Source organism: Neophocaena asiaeorientalis, unplaced genomic scaffold (assembly GCF_003031525.2).
Source record: "Neophocaena asiaeorientalis asiaeorientalis breed wild unplaced genomic scaffold, Neophocaena_asiaeorientalis_V1.1 scaffold671, whole genome shotgun sequence".
In the NCBI taxonomy this organism is placed as follows: domain Eukaryota; kingdom Metazoa; phylum Chordata; class Mammalia; order Artiodactyla; family Phocoenidae; genus Neophocaena; species Neophocaena asiaeorientalis.
The window spans coordinates 1,804,146-1,829,597 of NW_020175533.1; the positions used below are offsets into that span (position 1 = coordinate 1,804,146).

General features: G+C 46.0%; 1 protein-coding gene across 1 annotated transcript in view; it reads right to left on the reverse strand.

The window, feature by feature from the left end:
* The window catches only part of ILDR1 (immunoglobulin like domain containing receptor 1), a 36,931-nt gene extending 11,754 nt beyond the window's left edge, over positions 1 to 25,177 (reverse strand). The window contains exons 1-7 of the mRNA XM_024769249.1: positions 25,041 to 25,177; positions 12,564 to 12,734; positions 11,028 to 11,177; positions 7,598 to 7,717; positions 7,167 to 7,313; positions 1,068 to 1,199; positions 17 to 849 (exon numbers count right to left, since the gene is read on the reverse strand). Of these exons, the coding sequence (XP_024625017.1) occupies positions 17 to 849; positions 1,068 to 1,199; positions 7,167 to 7,313; positions 7,598 to 7,717; positions 11,028 to 11,177; positions 12,564 to 12,734; positions 25,041 to 25,095 (1,608 nt within the window). The 5' untranslated portion in view covers positions 25,096 to 25,177. The remainder of the gene's footprint in view (positions 1 to 16; positions 850 to 1,067; positions 1,200 to 7,166; positions 7,314 to 7,597; positions 7,718 to 11,027; positions 11,178 to 12,563; positions 12,735 to 25,040) is intronic.
* Positions 25,178 to 25,452: the final 275 nt, after the last annotated feature.

Consider the following 25,452-nt stretch of genomic DNA (forward strand, 5'->3'; position numbering starts at 1 on the left):
GAAGCCCCAGGCTCACCGAGCGCCTCTCCACACTCCCTTTTTTCCTGCCATTCTTGCCTGGGGTGACATCCAGCGAGCGGTAACTGGGTGGCTTCTCCTCAGGCCAGTTTGGGGAGCGCGAGCGACGGCGGCGGCGGCGGCGGGGCCCCCAATTCCGGGAATGCCTCTCCTTCTCCTCCTCCTCCTCGGAGCTCCAGGAACTGAGCCCGGAGGGCAGGGGAGGGGAGTAGCTGCGGTGCCGGCGCCTCTGGTGTCCCTGGGCGCTGCCCCGGGGGCTGGGCCCGCGGGATCTCTCTGGGAAGCGGCTCCGGAGACGGGGGCGGTTGGGCGGCCAGCGGGCCTCGCTGGACGAGGGGCCATCGCTGAGGCTGTCCCTGTCTGACCAGGGCGTGGGTGACCCGCGCTGCCTGGAGCCGCGGTGCCTTCCGCTCCGCAGTCGGCCCAGCTCCCTTTGCTCCAGCGCCCAGCGCTGAGGCTCCCGGTCCCGGTGCTCCTGCTGGAAATCAGAGTAGCGGTGCTGCCTTCTCCCCTCCCTCAGATCCCAGGGTCCGGGGGGAGGCGAGGGGAGCCACTGCTGGTGGGAGGAGTTGCTGGTCCTCCGCAGAGACGGCAGGTCTCTGACCAGCGGGGGCAGGTGGATGATTCTGCGTTCCACGACCTCAGAGCCCAGGGAGGACAGCATGCTGCGAGGATGCCCAGATCTGCCTTGGAGGTCAGCCGGCAGAGGCTGGGCTGGGTTGAGGTTCCGCAGCTCTTTCTCCAAATACTCTAGGACACCGTTGGTGATGGGAGGGTGAGCGGTGGTCTGGGTCAATGGCATCTCTGGGAGGCTGGATCGCAGGGACAAATCTGATTGAAAATAAGGAAAAGAACATGCAGAACTGCTGGTCCAAAACACACTCCTCAGAATCAGGGCACCGAAGTGCCACCTTATTAGCATGCATCTACCCCCTCCCATCCTCAGTCGTAAAGATGTCCACCATATTGGTCATGAAGGCCCCAATGCAGCCCATGCTCCTACCCTTGCCCTTTACCCTCTCCCACCCCAAATCTCTGGCAAGGTTTACCTCGCTGCAGCAGTGGATTCATTGGATAAGATGAAAACTGGGAGCTCCTGTCCGCCCCCCAGTACAGGGGTTTTTCGATCATCTGAGGGCCTAGGGCCTGAGCCTGCTTCATGTTGCGTTGGTGGGCCAGGGCTGCAGGGGGAAAAGGAGAAATGCAGACCCTCAGCCAGGGCAAGGCCCACACCTCCCACTTCACTTCTCTCCACCTAGCAGCCACTTTCTCTCTTCGAAGTTTATTGTGACCTCTCTCGCATGGGAGTAAGAGTTAAGGGAAGTAGTGAATCAACTATTCCCTTGGCAAGGAGCTGGGAATAAATTCCCCAGCCAACACTGCAACTCCTGCACATTAGGAAATATAATCTTAAAACCTGACTTCCTAGTCTTGAAAACATTTCATTGTTCTGCCCATTTCCAAGGTCACCTAAAATGTATAGGTAGATGCATAGGTATTAGCAGGCAATGAAATTTCAGGCCATAGGCCAAATATAGAAGGTACAGATGCAAAGGGCTTAGAGGAGGCTGTTAGTCAGGGGCTGCTTGGGAGGACTGCCTGCTCAGAGTGGAAAAAGAGGACGCAGGTGCTGAGGTCAGTGGGCAGAATTACTGGTAAAGGGAGAGGGACTGAAGAACGTTTCTAGCTGGTAATGCCAGCCCTGGGTGGGAGAAAACCAGGGGGAAGAAGGCAGAGAATGCAAAAAAGTTGAAGTGGATCCTTTCTACTCTTCTCCTCACTTTATTAAGTATTGGGGTTTTCCCTAAGTAGGGGGAATCTCTAATGGGTCCGGTAGAGGCAGAGAAGGGAGAAGGGAAATACCATTTCCTTTCAGGGCAAAGAAAATAATAGAAAAAAGCAGCACAAGGGATCCATAGAAATGTTTCTCCAGTCGCTTAGGTGCAGCTGGTCTGAAGCACACAACCCACAGCAAGTACAAATTAAAAACAAATGCATCTAGTTGTTTTTGTTCATGAATTTCTATTTTGAGGTAATTGTGACCAAGTGCACATGTCTCCCAAGCTCCCTGTCTATCCATGCATGTAGGAAATGTACTTGTGTGCTTAAGTGCAGGAAGTGCCTGCCAGCCTGGCATTCTCACCTCCTCCTGGGTTCCCCAAGCCCTGTGGCCACCCCTAAAGCAGCAGGGCTCTGCCAGAGGCTTCCTCTTACCACAGTAGGAAGAGGTAGAAGACAGGCATTCTGGACCCAGCTGCATAGGTTGGGGGATTTGCTGAGGCCAGCAGCTAAAGGGCCATCAGGAAGGCCACCCAATGGCTCTAGTATGAAACCAACTTCCAGCACAATAGGAAGTGGTTTCAGCCAAGCCCCCAAAAATGTTTGGAGCCCCAGCCCTGATGGTGAGTCACAGCCCAGCATGGAGGAAATCAGATGCAAACTTAGAGCAGCTCACCCAGCTGCCACATCTTCATGCCAAAGGACAGCACTCCAGACCCTCTAAAGATAGGTTCACTTGCTCAGCACTTTCCTCTCCCTCTTGCTAACAGATGCCTCCCCCAGCTCCCTATACACGATATCTTCAGCGCACACAATGCCCTCCTTAATATGCGCCAGTCACTTTACATGAGCTAACTAATCCTCAGAGGAATCTCTCAATATGAGAATCAGATGAGGAAGTTAGGCTTACAGAGGTTACCTTCCCAGCCCAATGTCCCACAACTGGTGACTGGCAGAGGCAGCATGTGACCCGGTGTCTGTCTGCCACTCAAGCCTGTACTCTTTCTGCCAAACCACAGAGTCCCCAGACTCCTTTATTTATGTGATAAAGCAAAAAAAAAAAACAAACCTAAAAACAATAAAAACCCTTCTCTAGTGGTAGTGCCTCACTTTATTTCTCTCCACTCAGCACCACACCATTCAAAACCCACTTCAGACTAACCTCTGCTTCCAAGGCCTGGGGACATCTGATTCCATTGGGAACAACCCTACCCACCCCCTGCCCCTCTGACTGAATCTTGGTTTCCTCCAGATGATACCATTCCCCCTTTGGGCCACTTCCTTCTTCAACTCCTCCAATTCAATAGGAGGGAAAAGGAGAGTTGGGCTTAACTCCTTGCTCCCCAAATGACTTTTTAATTAATGGGACCCCCTGCAGAGATGACTCCCTAGAGACCCTTCCAGATCCTCCACGCGCTTTCCTGTCAGATTTTTACATATTCCTAAGATTAACACACCTGCTCCCTTCTTAGCTGCCACAAACTTTTTCCTAGGGTCCCTCCCTTCCCTGATGCACTGGAACTGATGAGATGGGAGTGGAAAAATACAGCGTCTGAGCTTCTCCCTTGCCCTCCTGTCCCTGGAAACAGCTCCATGGGGAAGTCTAGGCTATCAGGTGTTTCTATTGCTCACCTAATGGGGAATCAGGCGATAAAATAAGAAACATGGAGAAATGAACAAAGCTTCAAGACTCCTAATAAGTTATCTCTGAACCTCAGTGGTGTAAAGTCTGCCTTGGTCACCTTTAACGCGCTAGTTATATATACAGACTCCTGGACCCTGCTCGCAGACTGACCTTCAGTCTAATACAAGGTAAGAAAATCCACGTTTTCAACAAGCTCTCTGATTTTAATGCAGGGAGTCGAACTGGAGTTGACTATTGTGGATTCTCAACAACATTCTGAGAATTATGGTCCTCAGAGATAGGTTAAACACAGGCTTTGAGGGTCAAGTGGACTTCAACTTGAATCCCAGCATGTATTAGCTGTGTAAGTTTGAGTGAGTTTCCAGAGTGTCTGAGCCCAATCTCCTCATATCTGAGCTGGGGATAATACTACCTACTTCACAAAGTTGTTGAAGTTAAATGAGGTAATGCACATGAAATGCCTAATAGCTCATGGCTCTCACTGTTACTGTTAAAATAAGTCGCTTCTTTCACCTTAGATCTCATAGAAGACAAAAAGTACACATTTGGAGACTAGACCACCAAAAGCATATTCATCCTCATTTCTGAGGAAAACCCAGGGCGTGTTCTTTAAGAAGACCCTTTTGTGGCAGAAATAACACTCAACACCTCCACTCCTGCAGAGACCTGCAGCCAGCATCCTCTGTGTGCATCACCCATGGTGCCCCTGAGGACCTCCAACTTCTTACTATTCCTTACCACCCCCTCCCTGCCCTTACAGTGTGTTCTTCGCCCTCTCTGACCCATGGTCACACATTCCCTTTTTTTATACATATACTGGCAGTATACACAGTATACCAAATTGACTGGCAGTCCTTCCACTGACATCCTCAGCAGCATCCTAGAATCTCATGCCCCTTGAATTTTTGCCATTTCAGCTTTAGGAAATCACCAGTCAATGCTTCCTGGACCCACACTGGCTGCACAGTCAGGCAACTGACCTCATATAGCCCTTCTCGCAATGTGCGTAGATCTCCTTGACTGATCTAGCGACCCTGCTTCCCTCCTCCAGAGCAGCAGTTTAAACTTCTCATGTCTTCCTCTCCCTATGAACTTTCAGCTAATGACATGTCTTTGCTGAGGAAGAAGAACAAGCCCTGGACATGGAATCAAGAGACCTAGGTCTAGTCCAGGGCTCATCACTAACAAGCTGTGTGTAACTGTGGAAAAGTCTCTCTAGGCCTCACTTCCCTCAGCTGAGGGGATGGGGAGGTGGGTGGCATAGATCAGAGATTCTCCGTGTGGCCTATAGCCCACTGCAAGGTGCGCCTAGGGGTTCCGTGGGGAGGAGGGTCAACAACCAATCTAGGGATGGAAGTTGTCGCTCCAGTTCCCACGGAAAAAAAATAAGATTCAGTGTCAATAACTTTCTTCTTTAAGTTCTACTGTAGGTTGTTTACTAGTACTAAGTGAATTACCAAGGATTACTAAACTTTGGTGTCATTTTCATTTTTCTCCTCTCTGGTCCTCTGTTAACTCTCACTGGAAAGTAGGAGCAGGTTGGGGAGGTGGGCTGTGGTCTCGGAAGCTCAAGAATCACTGGCATCGTTCTCGAAGCTGCCTTTTGCATCTAGAATTTTGATGTGCTGAAATCGAGACAGGCTGGTGTGAGCTCGCTCCCTCAGCTCCTTCCCTGACACTTTAATCATCTTCCAGGTGTTAACAACTGCCTCTCTCTCTTCAGAGGGCAGGCTTCCTTTTCCTTTTCTGTCTAAAGGTAATCCTTTCACCGTAAGCCTGATGTCTCTCCCACTGGCTCCATCCCTTCTGAGTCATCGCCTTACTTCACAATGCTTCCCTTCACTCTCTTTCTGTTGGCCTTGGTTCTCTGCCTACACATATGCTTAGGGTTACCTTATTCTAAAAAAAAAATCAACGATCACATACACCCTCTTCCCCACCCAAAAGCTTTCCTTGACAACTCCTGCCCCCTCTATGTAATCTCCTCTTATCACCAAATTTCTCAGGACAGACTCCCCAAGTGACTCACTTTGAAAGTGATCTCATCTGCTCAAGTTCAGGGATCTTTCATTTGTGGCCCACATTTCTTTATTTTACCAGTTCTTCTAAATGACCTCTAACCACTTAGGAGAAACCACTTTCTCCCAGAACCTGTTTATCAGCTTACTGACAGTGGATACATTTATCGTTTGTGCTGACTGAGTCCCTAGCCCTGACTGTTTTGAGTACCCCACAGACCTAGGGATTCCAAGAAAGTATCCTGGGAGAGTTTCTCTCATCTCAGTCTGCATATTTCTGCTCCAGTGGCAGTGACTTCTACGTGGCATCTCTCCCAGAGGCCTCTGAACGGTAGGGAGCTCCGTGGCCCAATATTGAGTTCTCTGCTATTTTTCTTCTCTTGAAGGAGTTCATTGGTATCTCAGCCAATCCCATAGTGATCTACACAGATAGGTCGTGGCAGCCTCTCTCGTGGGAAATTCAGGCGCTCATAAGTCAGATAACCATGAATACGACGCTGCACTACTTCTGCTACTTACCAGCTGTGTGACTCCTCTGACCTTCAGTCTCCTCATGGTTAAATAATGATGATACCTGCCTTCTAGGGTTGTGAGGATTCAAAAGGGAAATATATGCAAAGGGCCCACACACACCAGACATCCAATAAAAGTTAGTTCTCTTTTCCTGTAAGACAGCAACCTCAGAACATAGGCCTGAAACTAGACTCAGACCATTGACCTTCTTGACCTTGTAGATTAGGTTTTGTTTCTGTCTTAACAGCCAATTTCTTATTTTTTTCTTTTAAAAGTTTTCTTTTCAAATAGACCAAAATGATAAGAGTGGTTATATCTGGGTGCTTAGATTAGTCTTTTCATTTTCCTACATGTCAAATTTTCGACAATGTAATACTTCACTTATATCATCAGGAAAAGGAAATGTTACTTTAAAAACAAAAAAACCTCCTTCCATTTAAAGCTGTTGATTCCATCTCTTTAGTAAGGAAAGATCTTTGTAGAATAATTCTTTTTCTTTTGCCTTCACCAAATTTTTTATGGCATGTCACAATTCTGTTTTAAAAGGTCAAACTTAAGCCCAAAGAAAGATCACATTAGAGCAAGATCTTCTTCTGCCCCCTCTTTCCTTTGTCTAAAAATGAGGCTCTCGAAGTGTGGCCCCCAGACTGGCAGAATTGCATCACCTGTGAACTTTTGAGAAATATAAATTCTCAGGGCCACCCAAGACTGATTAAATCAGAAACTCTGGAGATGGAGGCCTCCAGGAGATCCTTAAGTTTGAGAATCCCTGCTCCAACACCTCTCTCTTCTCATCTGTTCTTTTCAAGTCATCTTTGAGAAGTGGCCTTCTCTCTCACAGCTCTATGCAAATCACTCCCTCTAGCCACCTCGTGTCCAAGCAAGGTCAGTGTTGGGAGCAAATGCTGGAGCACAGGCACATCAGGGCCACTGATATGTAGGCAGAGACACCTGAACGAAGCCTTAGGCAGGCTAGGAGGTGAACAGGCAGAAGTCCTCCCACTTTGCTCCATAGCTTCCCTGAGCATAATTTCCTGGGCTGAGGCCAAAGACCTCTGAGCCTCTGACGGGAGAAGGGCATGGAGGAGAACCTGGAAGAACCCAAGGTTTTGACCTGGGCATATGAAATGGATCTGTCTGGGGCACTAGGCTCCTGCACCACCCCACCGCACTGCTCGTCCGTCCCCCCTCACCTTCCTCGGGGCAGCAGCAGCGGTCGGGACAGCAGGGGCAGCGGACGTAGCAGCAGCAGTACTGAGGACAGCACTGGCACCAGCACACTCCAATCAGCAGGAGCAGAAGGAGGGCCCCCAGGATGATCAAGATCACTGTCAGCCAGTCTGCAGGAGAGAAGCCGGGCAGGGATTGAACTAAACATGCAGGTGCATGCTTCAGGTTGCAACGTTGTAGAGGTCTGATCGACACAGCTCTTGAACTATAGGTTAAGGGTGAGCAACATACAGGCAAAAAAAAAAAAAAAAAAGTTTATCTTTGGTAAGGGAACTTCAGAGGCTGGCTACTGACAACAATAACCTAGGCTTGCTGTGTTTCTGGTTTTCTTTTTTTTCTGTATGTAAAAGTGTCACCGTGGGGTGGCCGAATAGAAAGCTCCAGGAGCACTTACGCAGGACAATGAGCTTCACTTCCTTATCTGGGTCTCCTGACGTGTCCCCTGGAGCCTCAATGGTGCAATAATACACTCCATGGTCCCACCACATCACTTCATTAATCACAAGATCTGCTCCTGCAACAGGGGAGGGGAAGGTGCCAGTGGTTAAAGGAGAGGGATCTGATCTATGGTCGCTTCAAGTCCCCAGCATTGTACTTCCACATCCCAAGAGGGCCTCTCATAGTTCAGAGAAAGGCCTCAATTCCTTCGTTTGAGACTCTCTTCTTTCTCCAAACAATATAAAGGTGGCAGAACTTACCATTCATTGAGCCCTACTAGGTACCTTGAAAGGATTTTGGATACATCACCTCATTTACTTCCCAAAACAACTCTAAGTGGGTGAGGTAGAGATTACCGGCTATCTCCCAATGTCTATTCTCCCCTTCTCTCATGATCATAGAAGTTTTGGTCACGTACATGGCCATCCAGAATAAAATCACTATTTCCCATCCTCATTTACAGATGGACACGGACATGTGACTCAGTTCTGGTGGACACAATATAAGCAGAAGTGTCACATGATGGCTCCCAGGAACTTTTTTAAAAACAGTTTAGGAACTTCTTTGCCCCTTTCTTCTTCAACTCTGTTATCTGGAAAGCAAATGTGATGGCTGCCATCTTGGACCATGAGGAAGGAGATGACATTCTTGGTGAGCTGGAAGGAACTTGGGTACCTGAGGACATAATAGAACAGACCCACCACACTAGTTCTCGTCTGTGTACCTCCAAATTTATACATGAGCGGAAATAAACTTCTTTATTGTTTAAGTCACTAATATTTTGGGCTTTTGCTTACTTGCAATCAAACTTAATCCTGATACAGTGGGTAGGATTATTAGCTGCATTTCAGATGAGGAAACTAAGACTAGAGGAAGCTAGAACAGAGAGAGGTAACAGAGGTAGGTTCAAACTCATGTCTCTGCCCCAAAGCTGGTGCCCTTAACCACCAAGCTCTACCGTCCTCTCCTAACTGGGTGGAAAACTCCACAGCCTGGATTCCTCACAAGCTGGAAACACATACTTCTGAATCCTGAAAGGATAGGTGAGATGAACTTGAATAATAAGTAAGGATGAAATGCCAATATTTTAAGAGTAAAGGTTACTCAAGAAAAGAATTTCAGTTTTCACGAGCACCAAGCATCTACCCCATTAAGATAGGTGAATGTTATGTTCCCATTTAGTAAATGCAACAAATGTTCACTAAAGACCTTTTGTGGGTCCAGCACTATATCAGACTCTATGGAAGGTCAAACAAGACCTATCTCTGTCCTCAAAGCGCTTAAAGTCCAGTCAAAGGCATCAGGGCAGCTCCCACGTCCCTGCTACTTCAGCCACAGTAAGTACCAGAGGACACCTTCAAGTTCTTAAAGACCTCAGTTATAGACTTGCCCCTGCTCAGCTGGCAGTCGTAGCTGCAATCCTTTATTATCTCTTTGTCAAGAAATATTTACTGAGGAAATGAAACAAACATGCAAGGTCACGCACCATTGGAGCTAACTTCGACTTCTGTTTCCTTCTCTTTCTACGTCAATCCCTACGGTTTTTTCCTACCCCATGATTTTCCAAACCCACTGCCTTTCCCAGAAACAAGCTTGCCCCAGACTTGGAAGAATGGTGAAAGTGCTTAGGAAGAAATTCCCCCTCCAAGGTTAATGTGTGTTATAAATCTGCCCCAATTTTATTAGAGGCATAAGGATTATTTCAGGGATGTCAGAGTAATGAGGACATTCAGATATGTTAATATTTTAAATTATCCAAGAACTGATTTGACAGGGTCTTCTCAAATGATGCAAACACAGGCATAAAAGTATCGGAATACAAGGGCTCCAAGAAGTCACAACAAGCCTGAGGTTAAAAATTAAGACCAAGGGGAAATGCCGCTTTCCCATGGGAGTAAGAAGGAGGCAGAGTTTGACCCAAACGTGGTTGGGAGGGGAAGTAGTAGACAGTGCTGTGCAAAACTAGAAAAAAAGACGGAAAATCAGGGACTATCCCCTATGGGCGCTTTCATCCTTTAAACTTTGGGGTCAGATCGGAGCTAATTCTGTGGGCTCTGGAGAAAGCAGAGTCACCCTGAACCTCTGAGGATGCACCTAGAAACTGGAAAAGGATAGATGTTCCCTAAGGCTGAGCATTCAAGGGTTGACTTGGGAAGGTCTGAGGTTGAATGTAAATGGATCAGACTTATGTATTATAGCCAAAGTATTATACACAAAGGTGGAAGCAATTTTTAAACTGGCTTGATCTACCTCAACAGTCAAAGAATATTCACTGATTTCCTCACATTGTTGCTAAGAGTACCCTGAGTGGCCTTCTAGGTGTATTCTCCCGCTTTTTTTTTTTTTTTTTCACTTTTAACCAGCCAATATTTATTTAACACTGCACATAAAGCTCATTGAAATACGCTCTGAATTCTGTGCCAATAATCCATTGAAGCAGTCCTGGATTATAAGACAGGAATGTGGGGCACTGACGCATCCATTCAAAAGTGTGTGGAGTGATCATCATGGAAGTTTACTGCACACTTAATGTTTGCTAAGTGCTTTATACGTATTATCTCACTTAATCTTGACAACTCTCCATGAGATACGTGCTACGGCAAGTCCCATCTTACAGAAATTGAGGCTAAAAAAAATGGAAGGGACTTGCCCAAGTTCACACACCCTGTAAGTGCAGAACGGGGACCAACACCTGAGTCTGACTCCAGAGAACGGGCTGACCACTACTCTGTACTCCCACAAAGAATGCATATGCTTTAGACATAGCTCTCAGGTATCACATTTGATACTCACTTTGGTATGGGGAGACAGAGGCCATTATGCCCATCTTTCAGATGTGGCAACAGAGGCCAGAGAAAAGAATGGATCTGCTGCTGGTCACTAAGCAAGGGAGTGGAAGCATGGGGGCACCCACCCTGTCTTTTGATTCTAAGCACAACGCTCTTTCCTCTACCAATGGAGGGCGAGGGTCTAAGGTGGCCATCTACTTGGAAACCCCTATTTCCTTAGATTTGGGCAACAGAAGTAGCCAGAGGGGAACTCAGGGGCCTGGGGTTCGAGCAGGCCCTGAGAGCAATTTGTGGAAGGAATCAAGGGAGCCTGAGCCAGACGTTAGACCTGCATCTTGGAAAAGCAAAGGGAAATCACCCACTCCCTGACCTTTAGCCAAAGCTGTAGGATGTCTTCTTGCCTGAGACCAGCTTCCAGGGTAATGACTTCGGATGGTATAGCACATGCTGTGTATTTGGCACTTTCCTCAAAAAATGAAAGTGACCAAGTAGACCATCAGGCAGCAGAAAAAAAGGGAAATCCCCACAATGACTCAGACCTCTGGGCCTGGTCTACACACCTCTCCACCCCCAGTTCCCTGCTGCCTCCACACTCACGGTTCTGGATGGTGATCTTGCGCTGCCGGTAATCCACCCCCAGCACGGGCTCGTTCTGCCCCCGCCTCTGGGCCACGATGCGCACCTCCCGCTGGCTGTCATTGCAGTCATTGGATGGGTCCTGGCCCAGGGATAAAGCCGCCTGGTATGCTGGGGAAAGAGTACACACCTACGTCACACAGCAGTGGGGAATTCCCATGAAGAAAGGTGCCCTTAGTGGTTTCTGGAGCAATGAATGTTCTCAGTTTTTCCCGAGCCTATGCATCCCCATGAAGATTCTGATTCTGGAGTGGGGATCTGAGATTCTGCATTTCTAATGAGCTCCCAGGTGACACCAGTGACCCACACTTTGAGCAGCAAGACTCCAGACCCCTCTAATAGGCCATCATTTCCAAATCCTGACTGCATCCCCATCTCCCACCCCAGTTTCCCTTGCCTCATTTTCAAAGTCACCCCAGAATCTGCTCCCATATGGTTCATCCACCTGCCCTCACAATAAAAGTTTTGAGAGCTGTTAAATCTGCTGACGATAAATGCCTACTAGCCGGTCCCTCCTACCTTCCCACTTAATGCAGGCATTTTAAGAGTAACCCCCAGGAAACAATGCCTCAATTTAGAGAGGGGTGTCTTGGGGACAATGCCAGGCTCTGTGGGTGGCTCAGACAGTTAGGTTTTGGAGTTCATATTGTAAGATATTAGGGCTAAAAAAGGTAAAGCTGATGTCTCCCCTTGCTTTTCCTCATCTCAGGAAGCTCAGTTCCTTCCTGTGAACAGGGTATCTACTACTATTCTCCGAATTTCTAACGGTTAATTGTCCCAGGCTGGTGGTGGGGATCAGGGTTCCTTTGTTTCTTGAGAGAGGCAGAGGTGGGCAGCTAGGGAAGAGCTTTGGCTCCAGACAGCAGGACTGACGTGAGTAGGGCAGCTGTTACTGAGAGGCAGGACTTGGCTAAGCATGGGGAGAGCTGCACAGCACTCAGGGATGTCCAACAATGAACAGGCTGCCTGTGGCCAGGGAGCTCTCCAGCACTGAGAGTGTTTAGTCCACAGAGGACTGACTGTCCACCAGGAAGGCTGGCTCTAGAAGGGAGTGTGGCAGTGGGCGGGAGGCTCACAAGCGACCACTCCTCATGCGTCATTGGGGGGCGGGTAGGAGTCTTCTTGCCTGCGTTCGGAGGAGGTGGGGGTGATGAGAGGCAGACCTACATCCTCATCTTAGCGCATGGGTGGGCAACCAGGAATGAACTAGGAGTCACAACTTGCTCTGCCTTTTATTTAAAGTCTAAGCTGCCTTCATTTATTTTAGAACAAGGTGAGACATAAATTTTTAAATAAATAAATATTATGTGACCCTGAATAAGTTATTTCATCTACCTGGCCTCCGTTTGTTTATCTATAAAACGAGGGGACAGTATTAAGTGATCTTTCTGGCTTCTCACTATAAGGATTTGTGATCCTAAATAATTCCTACACCCTAATGGCGGTACATCACAGAAGGACTCCGGGAGAGCAGGGGGGAGGGATGAGGGCACTCACATGCAGAGTAGTAATCAAAGATGGGGTCCTTGCAGAAGGACTTGAAGCGCCACGTCACCACCACATCCTGGAGCTGGGCAGAGGTGGTGTAGTCACATTTGAGAACGACGGAGGCAAACAGGGTGACATAGCGCTCCGTGTGCTGGACTGTCACCAGCAAGGACACACACCCTGCAGCCAAGAGCAGGAGACAATGCTGAAGGCAGACCTTAGGTAGGTCTCTAAGGGGTGACCTACTTCTATTCATGGGGCAATAAAAGCATTGCACACAAGCAAACACACCGCCTGACTGGTTGGGAGCAGCTCACAAGCTGTCTGTGTTCTTACTTAGCCTGGGCAGGGTTGGGACGGAAACTGCACAGACACCCTGGAGGAGATGGAGGAGAAAAAGAGCAAAAACCATGACTCCCAATGTGTTCCCAGTCCATAGGGAGTGATAACACATCCAACAATGATAAAGAAACGATATTAAAAGAAGGCCATGGGGCTTCCCTGGTGGCGCAGTGGTTGAGAGTCTGTCTGCCGATGCAGGGGACACGGGTTCGAGCCCTGGTCTGGGAGGATCCCACATGCCGCGGAGCAACTGGGCCCGTGAGCCACAACTACTGAGCCTGCGCGTCTGGAGCCTGTGCTCCGCAACAAAAGAGGCCGCGACAGTGAGAGGTCCACGCACTGCGATGAACAGTGGCCCCTGCTTGTCACAACTAGAGAAAGCCCTCGCACAGAAATGAAGACCCAACACAGCAAAAATAAATTAATTAATTAATAAACTCCTACCCCCAATATCTTCTTAAAAAAAAAAAAGAAGGCCATGTATGTACTGGAGTGACTTTGCTAATATATATAATTTTTCATGTCACTTCTCTTCTTAAAATGTTTTCCCATTTCCCTAAGGATAAAGTTCAGCCTCTGTACCCTGGCCTAGGAGGCCAGTCACGTCTGCCTTCAGCCTTTCTCTGTGGCATCATCTCCCTTCATGCCCACCCCCACTCGGGGCTTCAGCCACTCTGGACTTGCCTCAGTCCTTCCCGTGCTAGGACTGCTGTCTTCCCCAGGTGCTCCCACATGTACATCTCTTGGCTGGAGCACTCTTCCACATCACCAGCAGCCTCTCCACTCCCTTCACCAGGCTAAGTACTACTTATTTCTTAGGTCTTCAGCTGCACCCTTACCTCCTCAAGAAGCCTCCTCTGACTACAAGTCTGGGAGAGGGGCTTTCCTCTGTTTTCCCAAAGTGCCTCATCCTACCCCCAGGCAGAGCATTTCACACTTCTGGGGATGGCCTGTCTACTGTAGGCTCTGAGAAGGCCAACTGGGTTTGCCTCTGACTCACTGTTCAAACACAAGAGCCTCATACTGTGCCTGTCACCTCCTTGGCACCCAACAAATGTTTGTTGAATAAATCATGGAATGAATGACCAGTGAAAATTGGCAGTTCAACTGGTCAACATAAGCATAAAGAAAATTAAAAAATGATCAGACTGTGACAAATTTTATCATGAAAGACTTGAAGGAACTAACCATTTTTCTTTTTACTTTTTAAAAACTTTCTCCCCTCACCCTCCAAATCTACAGATATACTGAAAGCTCCAAGCATGTGTTGATGAGGAACCAGATGGCACAGAAATGTCAGGTGGGACTCTGACATGGTCAGAAGTCCACACATAACCAGCATCTTCAAATGTTCCTATGTCAATATGGATTGTAGGCCAAGTTATAGCGGGCTTCTCATAGGAGGTTTAGTGTAGAGCAGTAGTATTCAAACTTGAGCATGCACCACCAGGAGGACTCGTGACAGCCCAGATCACTGTCAGCAGGAGTTTCTAATTCAGTAGGACTTGGGTGGGACCCAAGTTTCTAACAAATTTCCAGGAGTTGCTGATACTACTTTGATGGGTACCGTACTTTGAGAACCACTGGTGTAGACTAGCTAAAGTAAACCCAGGCTTTGGACTCAGATACAATTGGGTTCAAGTCAAAATGTACTACTCACTTGGACATTGGACAAGTTATTTACTCTCTCTGAGCTTGTGTTTCCTCAGCTATGAATGGAGATTATAATAGTACTAACCCAATGAGGTCCTTGCAAGAATGCAGTGAGATAACCCACTCCTGGCACTTGGCATGGTACCTGGCAAGGTGCTGGCATATATGCTGCCATGTTAGTGACACTGTATGAGTCTTTTTCCTTTTTTCCCTAATTATGAGGGCCAAGGAGAAAGGGGTTCAAGCTGGGAGTCCCTCCAATAGAGTTCTCAGGTAGAGCTACCTTCATTTTGACTAACTCCCATAAACAAAATAAATACAGTCACCCCTGTTATAGAGCAGCTGGGTGAGCCTGGCTCAACGGCCAGAGCCACATGGTTCTGGGTCCTGCCTCGCCTTCTGGACACAACCCTCGTAAGACAGCCACCATGGTTTGTGATGGCCACCAGCAGCCACTTTTCTCATGTCCACAGAGAGGTAGCAGAATGTTGCTTGGGACAGGCTCTGGTCCCCAGAAATGACCTGAGCCATCTCCAGGGCTGGGCTGTAATGAGGATGTGCCAGTGACAGCCATGCTAGGGAGAGGGTCTGCAGCAGTGTGGGGGAGACCTGTGGGTGGGAAGCATCATAGAAGGAAGAGATTTAAGCTAGACCCTAAAACCCAAGTAGGATTAAGATGATACGTGAGGGCTTCCCTGGTGGCGCAGTGGTTGAGAGTCCGTGAAAAATAGGGAGAGGGCAGAGAGACTCATTGTGTCAGGATGGAAGAAAGGAGTGAGCAAAGGCCCTTATCAGGAAGGGGCAGTTCCTTGGAGAACCTGGAGGGAACCAACCCAGCTGGTGCCTCTGGCTTTATAGACAGAGGATAAATAAGGCGAGCTGGTAGTGGGGAGTAGGAAGTGGGGAGATGGGGTGGAGTGTAAACTGCACTCCAGAGTCTATTTCCAGTTAATGGATAATCACTGAAGGCTTTCCTGAAGAAGAATAATAAGGTGAAAGTGATGTTTTTAGGAAGATGGATAACTTCCTTATTTAGTTGTGAATGGAAAAAGAACATCACTTTGAAAATAAGCCTTGAGGAGTTTGGGGGAAATAGCTGCTGTCTCTACTAGCTGTAGTGTTCCTGGAAATCAATCCAATCAGAATGGAAGAGCTAATGACTAGTATCTCAAGCCTAACAAGGATTATTTCATAATCTGATTTTTTATTTTTGCTTCTCCACCTTCACCACCTCTTTGGTTTTTTCCAGAACTGACCTGAAGTAGGCCTTGGAGCTTTTACCCAACACAGCTTTAACTGAATACCAGAAGCAGCTACAGGTAAGATTTGACAATGAATAGGATGGCACTGTCAACACTAGCTTATTTTGTTCAGTAACACGCATGGATTGGAATAGAGAGAAAAACATTGAATTGTGGTGTAAACAAAATCTTAGGTTCACAAAGCACTTTCAAATATTTTCATTTACTCCCTAAATATGAGCCCTGGGAGGAAACAAGTTGTGCCGGTGCATACACAGCAAATCTCGGATTGGATAAGGCAAGTGGCTTGACTGTGGTCATTCATTTTCTAAGGGGGTTGGAGCCAAGATTCTGCCCCTGAGCAGTCTCTTGCCATTCTACCTGGCTATTCTTTAAATAAAGGAAGATGTTTGGTATTCAATAGCTTGCAAATAATCACAGCATATGGGGCCAGGCTACACGAGCAATAATTAATATACAATGGGCAGCAGTTACTCTAATACCGTGATTAATAAGCTACATGTTCTTTATTTTGCTGAATGGTAATTCAATACAAATGACAGTTTATTCAAAGGACTCCAGTCAACATTATTTGTATAGAGGTGGAATATCTGCAGGGGGGTAGTGCAGGTTTGCTGGGAGTCAGAGAGGGTATTTGGTTGGAGCCAGAAGTTGCTCTGGGGTAGCTTTGAAGATGGCTGAATCTGACACCCTGAGGCAGAAGAATGGGGACAAGGGTGATCACCTTCATTACCAAATGCGCACTCAGCTTCTTTTCCATGAATGCTCTTGTTATGGACAAAGCACACGTGGGGTGACTTGACTCACCTTTACCAACGTCAGCACTGGCTTTGTTGCCTGCTATTTCTCTTTTATCCTCTCTTTAATTTCATGCCTTACGTGAATTTCAAGCCTTGAAATACGCCAGGTTCCCACATATCTGACCATATTGAGCTCATTCACACTCCCTCCAGCGGTCTGTTGGCCCTACAGCATCCTGTACAGCTCCCAGACCTTCACCCCTCGCCCACCCTCACATGGAGAGTGGAGGAGAGTCTCAGGCCAAAAGGTACCGAGCAACCAGCAAACCCTTCTCCCTTCTTCTCAGCTGTTGCTCTGGGTTTCAGCATCTACTGTGTACCAGGTGATGTACATACATCGTCTCTAATCCTCACAAAATTCCCTAGGGTGGGGTCAGCCCTGCTCATATCTGTGGGCAAAAGTTCAGAGACGATAATAAACCAAGCCCTCTCAGCCTCAGGATTTGAACTCGGGTCTTGCTCACACCAAATCCAATCATTCCTAAGAAGGCAAGCCTGACTTTCCAAGTAGAAGTCAGGCACTGGACACTCAAAAAGCAGGAGGAATTTCCAGATTGGGAGGAAGAGAGAGGAAGTAGCAAGACAGACCATTTCAAAGGCAGAAACCTCCTATCTTTTCCTTTAGCCTCTAATTTCTCTGTAAAACTAACCACACTGGACACGCACACTACTAAGCAGGTCAAGTTTTCAAGGAGAGACTAAGGGCAGCGGAATCTGGGCTGAAAGTATGAAGAGATTCAAAAAGATAAGTGTCCTGTTTATGTGTGTCCTGGTTGCATCCTTGCTCTTTTAAACCTGGTACTACGGGCTTTCAAATTCTTAAATTTTCTTTCTGTTCTTAAATTCCCTTCATCCTGTGGCATCTCCTTCTCCCCAGTTCATCACCATCTAATTGCCTAGTTGTGTCTATAATTTTCTCCTGAAAACATGAATTCTGGAGACTGATTTTCTGAGTTCAAATTCTGCCTCCACTCCCCTGCTAGCTAAAAGACCTGACAAGTTAGTTCCAAACTACAGTTGTTTCTGTATATGCAAAATTGGGATGATGATAATACGTGCCTGGTAGGGTAATAGTGAGGGTTAAATGAGATAAATATGTCCAGCATTTAGCAAAGAGCCTGGCACATAATAGACACTCAATAAACAGTAGCTATTACTTGTATCATTTGTTCTTATCTTGCCCACTTCAAGAGGTTGAGAGCAATTGAGAACAGCATGCACAAGCATTTTGAATGAATTAAAATGATACAAATGTAAGCTATCATTACTGCCTTCTCTTTGCAAAATGAGTTAGTGCATTAAAAGCTTTTAAAGCTGCGTCTTACCTGGCAAACCCATTCACAGTTTGTCTCTGTGAAAGAGGAAGGGAGATCTGTAAGGGTGGAAAGGTAACTTCAGATGAGATAGCAGAGCTCATGGGAAGGAGGGAAGGAGAAGGGGATTCTCTGTTTCCCGCCATGAGGTACTTTCCAAGACTATACTGCTCAGCAGAGTGGGGACTACCATCCCGCGTTGAAGTGGAAGGTAAATATACCAATAAAAAAAAAAGAGTATCTTTACAACTAAATGCCATGTGTTCCCAAATAGATGCAGATCTTTGCACATTTATTTATTCAGCCTGTCTTCCCTGTGTAGTATCAGAGTGGGCAAGATGTTTTATAGTTTCTAGAACATATTATCCATACAGTACAGGGATACAGATACAAAAGTTTTTTTTTCCTTTTAAACTAAGAATCCTTTTCAGGGGACTGGATGGTATTTCCCCTCATTTCCACATGAAGGGTCTTGCTTGGAAGGGAGTGGCAGGCAGGGAGGAGAGCAAGGTCTTTCCCAGCAAGGGGCAGTGGCCTAATGGTGCCTCCGGTGGAAGGTCTCGATTCCTGTTTTTCAGGCACCCAGGCACCTCTGCTCCACTAATCAGGTTAACAAAAAGTACACAGGTTTAATCCTATCAGAGTTTATGTCAGGGCAAGCTATCTCCCCAAGTATATTTACCATCAGTATTTGTTACATTTCCTCAGATAACAGTGCAAACAGAAGAGGAATCAAGAGGAAGAGGGCCTGGCAATGCATGTACAAGAAGTAAGGGACAGAGAGCAAGGAGAGGAGAAAAAAGGAGAAAGAAGCAGGTTGGGGCGGGGGAGGAATTATGTCTATGTATTGCACGTTTAACAAAGGTCTGGGGGTGCTTCTCGACAGTTGTTAGGCTTGGGGTGGCAGAAGCCTATGTCTACCCTCGGGAGGAAACTGGTAACTACTGAGCACTTCAGTGTTGGTCAGCATGGTATTGGGGGCTTCATTATGCAGTACGTAGTACGTAGTTTAACCTCGGCAAACCCCCATGAGATCAGCCTTATTTTTATCTCAATTTCATAGATGAGGAAAATCCTCAGGGAGATTAAGTAACCGGTTTGAAGCCACACAGCTAGTAAACAGCGAAACTAGATATAAACATATACCTCTAAAATCCCAAATCCTACAGTTTCCATTGTACCACCTGCCTCCTGGATAAGTTTCCTAATGGTGGAGGTTTAACCCTTTAAGAGACATTCACAAATTTATTTTAACCATTTTGTAGAGAAACCCCTTTCTTCCTTTTTTATTTATAAGATAAATAATAAGAAACTTCAAACTATAGAGAAGGGTATAAAGTAAAAAGTTCATCCTTGCTCACTATGAACTCTACTCTCCAGAGGCACCATAATTTGGTGTCTACCCTCCACATCTTTTCCTACACGGTTGTTTTTATTTTTTTAATTAATCATATTATGTACATTGACCTGCAACTTTGTTTTTTCTTCAAACTAATGAGGTATCATTATATTCTATCTCAGTATATATGGATCTAAATTTTAGTGGCTGCATGAAAATTCGCTACATGGATGAACCATAATTTACCCATTTTTCTAATGATGGGCATTTAGGTTGTTTCTAATATTTCACTATTACAAACAATGCTGAAATAATTTGTTGAAATGAATACCTTTATATTATATAAAGTATCTCTTCACATGCATGCTTTTATTCTAGTAGGATGTATTTCTCAGAGAGAGAGTGCTGGGTCAAAGGGGATAAGGCTTTTATATTTTACTAGATAATTCAGGAAAGAAATTTATATTCCCATCAACAGGGTGTGACACTCCCATGTTTCACCACAATCTTTCCAACAGGGGAAATATCAAACTTTAAAAATTTCTTGATAAACTACTAGGTGAAAAAAATAGCCCCTCAGGTGGTTTGAATTTGATATCCTTTGGTTATTAGGGGTAGAGGACAACAAGACCTGGTTGAGAGGCAGATGCTCGGGGTTTCCCAAAGTCAGACGCTCAGTGTCTGTGACTCATCTGTGTCCCCACATGCTAATCTCAGAGCACATGCAAATTTAAGTCTCACCAGAATGACAAATTTCTGTGTGCCCTGGGCCTTCAGAGGTCACTCATTCACTCATTTATTGAATATGTACTATGAGCCAGGCGCTGTTCCAGATGATGGGGGTAAAGTAGCTAATGAGAGAGACAAGGTCCCTGTACTCTTGGAACTTATACTCTTGGGGAAAGTCAACAATACATAAGTAAACGGATAAGCAAGGTACCTCTGGTCATGGCTAAGTTTTATAGGATGGCTTAGAAACTGGTAGAGCTCTGAATAACAAATCCTACTACTGTACAATAAGAGCCAAGAAGACACACGGGTCCAAATCCTCCTCATCGCTCTTCTTCGTTGTTTCAGAATCTAAATCAGACCCCAAATCTAAATCCTATTCCTTCTGTACAAACTTGGGCTTCTTCCCTATTTCCCGTCTCAGTGAATGGACAAGACTGAAAACTAGGAATCGTCCTTGACATCTCTTTCTTCCTCACTCCATTTGAAATCTATTATCAAATTGGGTTTGTCTCCTAAATATTTCTGGAATCTCTGTCTCTCCATCATCACCATCACCCTAGCACAAGCTACCATCACTTCCAGCCTGGATACTGCTTCAGCTTAACTGGTACCTGCAGATACTCTGGTTTTCCTCCACGTGGATTCCACACACATCTCCCAACTCTTTCTCCTTAAATATCTCCAAAAGCTGTCCATTGTTCTTATGATAAATACACAGCCTTCCACCATGACCCATGAGGCCATGCATATCTGGTCCTACCCATCCCCGGCCTCCTTTCCACCACACGTCCGGTGGCTTCCTCCTCTCAGTCACACTGATATTCTTGCCACCTCTCATTCTCACCGAGCTCCTATCCAGCAGCCTTGCACATGCTATTCATTTGTTTGGGATGATCACCCCTCAGCTCTCAACATAAGCATCATTTCTCCAGGGAGGGCCTCCTGAACGAGCAAAATCCATCTATTATATGCTCTTGTGGTACCTTGTATCTCTTTCTCATGGTCCCTATCATAGTTGTCTTTCTACATTTGCTTGTATTTCCTTTAGACCATAAGCACCATAGGGACCAAAGTCGTGTCTGCTTTTGTTTGAGAGTACGTCTGGCACATGGTGTGCATTAAACCTTTGCTGAATAAACAAACAAATAAATTCATACAAGACAGGCTAAGCTGCCTGGAACAAAGTTTAAGTGCTCTGAAAGTACAGAAAACAAATGGTTAAAGTCAACCATTTGTAATATGGCCAGCCAAAAAGCAAGGAAGAAGGGTGTATGGTGGGGGGAGGGGGGGTGCGAGGAACATGCTCAGAGTAGTGGAGACAAGGCTGCCCATGTTAGTGAGGCCATAATGAGTGAGGCTTGAATTCCAAAGAGCTTTAATCCACTCATATAAACTATGGGGATCTAGCAGAGGTTCTTGGAGGACTCAAGTGAAGGTGGGAAAGATTAATCCAGGTAGGCTAACCTATCATCTGGGTAGAGGATGGTTGAAACTAGGCAGAGAGGTAGCAGGCCTGGAGGCAAGGAGATGGTTAAGATGCTGGGATTAAGCAATAGCACGGGGTGATTAACTGGGTTTGGGAAATGAAGAAAGTGTAGAATGCTTCCCTCTGACCCCACCTTACCCTAAGATTTGTAGATTGGAAGATCCGGAAACGAAGACTGGAGAAAGACAAGACATGATCGGAGTCTTCCTGAATCTTAAAACACACAATCTTATTTCTCCCCTAAGGACTTCAAATAATGAAATAAAGTATTAGGCTGAAAGAAACTTAGGCAGACAGTACAGTAGTTACCCAGCATCTCATCCCACTGCACTGTTGTTGAGGCAAGAGGTTTAATAATTAACATCTGGTTATACATCCAGGAGGTAGTCAATTTCTATTTCTACCAGGATTCAATTAGACAAAACAAACCTGCTCCATGGTATGAAATACCTGAAAGAGCAATGGACTAAGAGTGAGGACGCCAGGGCTCCCGTCGTCCCAGCTCTCAAACCAACTCCACTGTGTCAACTTGAGATGCCTGACTTCCCTGGACACAGATTTCCTTATCTGTAAAACTGGCTGGGAGGAGAAGACAAGGACTGGGAGTGATTTCTACTTGTGTTCGCAGAGCACTGGGGTTCTGGGAGGTACTTCAGGGAGCCTCACGGCAGGGGGGGTGGGGAGCAAGGGAGGAGTCAAGTGGACAGTCCCCTATCCAACACCTGAGAAGCTCTACTTTTTACTATCTACTGTATCAGGGACCAAGATGTCATTAGGTTTTCAGTATGATCCCAACCTTCACCCCGACCACCAAGGGGAAGCTCCTGGTCTAGATACTAAGAATCTTGTCCCTTAGAAGTCAGCTGTCTGATTTCCTAAAGAATAATATAAGTTGATAGCTACGTGGATCTATAAGTTAACACCCCTCTAAGATCTTTTTAAATATTCACAAAAGCACAAACAACACACAACCTTTTAGAATTTGGCAGTGAGGGGGCGGGGGGTGGAATCTAAACTTTTCATTCCGGAATAAACTTTGAGATTGGATGAAGGTAACCAGAGCTATTAGCCAATAATGCAAAGGGCTACAGGAACTTACTTTAGCCTTATCTTAAGGCTCTGTTTCAAGAAGTAAATATCACTTGTGTGATAAAAAAAAAACTTCTTTCTTTTTAAGGAAAAACAGTTTGGAGAATTACACACACACAAAACCCTCTGACAATCCATCTCTCCACAGCTCCAAACATAAAGACTCTGGTAACTTCACAGGACTTCCTGACCTCAGAGGCTTCATCAGAGGCCCCAAGCCACACCAACTAGCCAGTACCCACATCTGACATAATCTCTTTCCTGACCCACACTTCGCAACTGCAGAAACTTGGATGCTAATCAGAGAGCTGGGTTGACTTTTCTTTAGAAACAGAAGAGAACAAGGTGACAGACCAAAATGAATATGTTCTAATGCAGGGTTTTCCAAAGTTCATACCTGTTTGCAGTGGGTCTTGAGAAAATCAACTTACTGGATTTTTCTATTTAACACTGTTAATTTGGGGATTATTTCTATGAATTTAAATGTTATTAAAGTAATATTTAATGTTAATTTGTTATTCTTTTATCCAACATAGTAACTGGTTTTGTGTGTGTGTGTGTGTATACCTTTTGTTCCTATTTTATAAATCTCATATATGTGTGTATATGTCACAATGTAAACTGTATTTCTTCCTGGACTTAGGATCTTTCCGTGTTCAGCATTCTTTGCTTCTAAAATGTGTCACGCAGGTAGGCTTCCATTTAACGAATGCCAGGCAAATACAGCAGTCTGTATTATTTGACCACCTCAGTATCCTGGCTACTCACACTGCATGGTTGGTTCATGAACACCTGGAGCTCCACTTTCTGAAGTCTGTCCATTTAGCAATTTGCTTACTTTAAGAATATACCCTTTAGCCACCAGAAAACTACTAGAGCTAATCAATGAATTTGGTAAAGTTGCAGGATACAAAATTAATGCACAGAAATCTCTTGCATTTCTATACACTAACAATGAAAGATCAGAAAGAGAAATTAAGGAGACAATCCCATTCACCATTGCAACAAAAAGAATAAAATACCTAGGAATAAACCTATAAAATATAAAAACAGTTCATGAAGCTCAATATTAGAATAACAAACAACCAATCCAAAAATGTGCAGAAGACCTAAATAGACATTTCTCCAAAGAAGACATACAGTTGGCCAAGAAAAGCTGCTCAACATCACTAATTATTAGAGAAATGCAAACCAAAACTACAATGAGGAATCACCTCACACCAGTTAGAATGGGCATCATCAGAAAATCTACAAACAACAAATGATGGAGGGGGTGCGGAGAAAAGGGAACCCTATTGCACTGTTGGTGGGAATGTAAATTGATAGAGCCACTACGGAGAACAGTATGGAGGTTCCTTAAAAAACTAAAAATAAAATTACCATATGACACAGCAATCCCACTGCTGGGCATATACCCAGAGAAAATGATAATTCAGAAAGACACATGCACCCCAATGTTCACTGCAGCACTATTTACAGTAGCCAGGTCATGGAAGCAACCTAAATGCCCATCGACAGACGAATGGATAAAGAAGATGTGGTATATATATACAATGGAATATTACTCAGCATAAAAAGGAATGAAATTGGGTCATTTGTAGAGATGTGGATGGACCTAGAGACTGTCATACAGAGTGAAGTAAGTCAGAAAGAGAAAAACAAATATCATGCATTAACACGTATATGTAGAATCTAGAAAAATGGTATAGATGAACCAGTTTGCAAGGCAGAAATAGAGACACAGATGTAGAGAACAAACGTATGGACACCAAAGAGGGAAAGCCGCGGGTGGAGATGAATTGGGAGATTGGGATTGACATATATACACCAATATGTATAAAATAAATAACTAATAAGAACCTGCTGTATAAAAATAAAATTCCAAAAAAAAGGAATATACCCTTTGGTTATAATCATTGTGTTTGAAAAATGTTGAGCGCTCAATATTCTTTGTAAAAATAGAACAGCTTTTAAAACATCATGCTGGTGATTTAAGGATTGGGTTTGATACCCTAATGGGATTTTTGTCTGTAAGGCTTCTTTTATTATTCTTTTGACCTAGATGACTGCTGGCTACAAAGTCGTAATTCTGAGGATGGGGTGCCCAGGGTCAGAAGTGGGAATTAGGAATTACAATTAGGAATTGTAAGAGTGGTGTTTCCGCCTCTATCAATTTGGCTTTAGAGACCAAGAAGTGCCTAAAGAGCAGGAGGAGAAGCCCAGAGGCTCCTGGCTTCTTCCTTAGTTGCACCTGTTTCGGAAGGGCCTAGGCTAATAAAAGAAGAAAACAACAGGTTCCCACAGACAGAAACTCGATTCAGTCCCCGCAACTCCTGGCGCCCGTGCCAAGAGCCACCTGAGAGCGGCCCGGGCCTCCGCTGTCCTGCCTGTGGCCAGCTCTGCAAGGCCAGGCAACAATGGCTTCCTCTCCCCTTGGGCCCCTGGTGGGACCCATTTTCCCACGGCTCACCTGCTGGGAGCCAGGTGAAGAGCAGCAGCCAAGGTGCGGGCAGCTCGGGGCTCATGCCGGCCCTCTCCGGTCCCTTTCAGCTCAGGGGCTCCAGGGACACTGTGTCTGTCTTCATCAGCGGCCGGTTCAGGGCGCACCACTTCTCCAAGGAATCCCCCCGTTTTCCGCTCACTGCGTGCGGCGCGGCGGGAGGACCGGTCCGGCTCCGCGGGCAGGTACCGCCCAGCTCCTGTCCACCTGGGAGCTCCCCGCGGCTCCGCCTCCTGCTCCGCGCGCCGCCGTTTCCTGCTCCGCCCCGGCCCTGGCCCGCGGCCACCTTTCCTGCCTGCCACCGCCCCCCAGGCAGGCTGCCAGGTGATTCTCCTCACCAAAACACCATCTCGTGCCACTCTCGCCTCCCACCTGTAAGAGC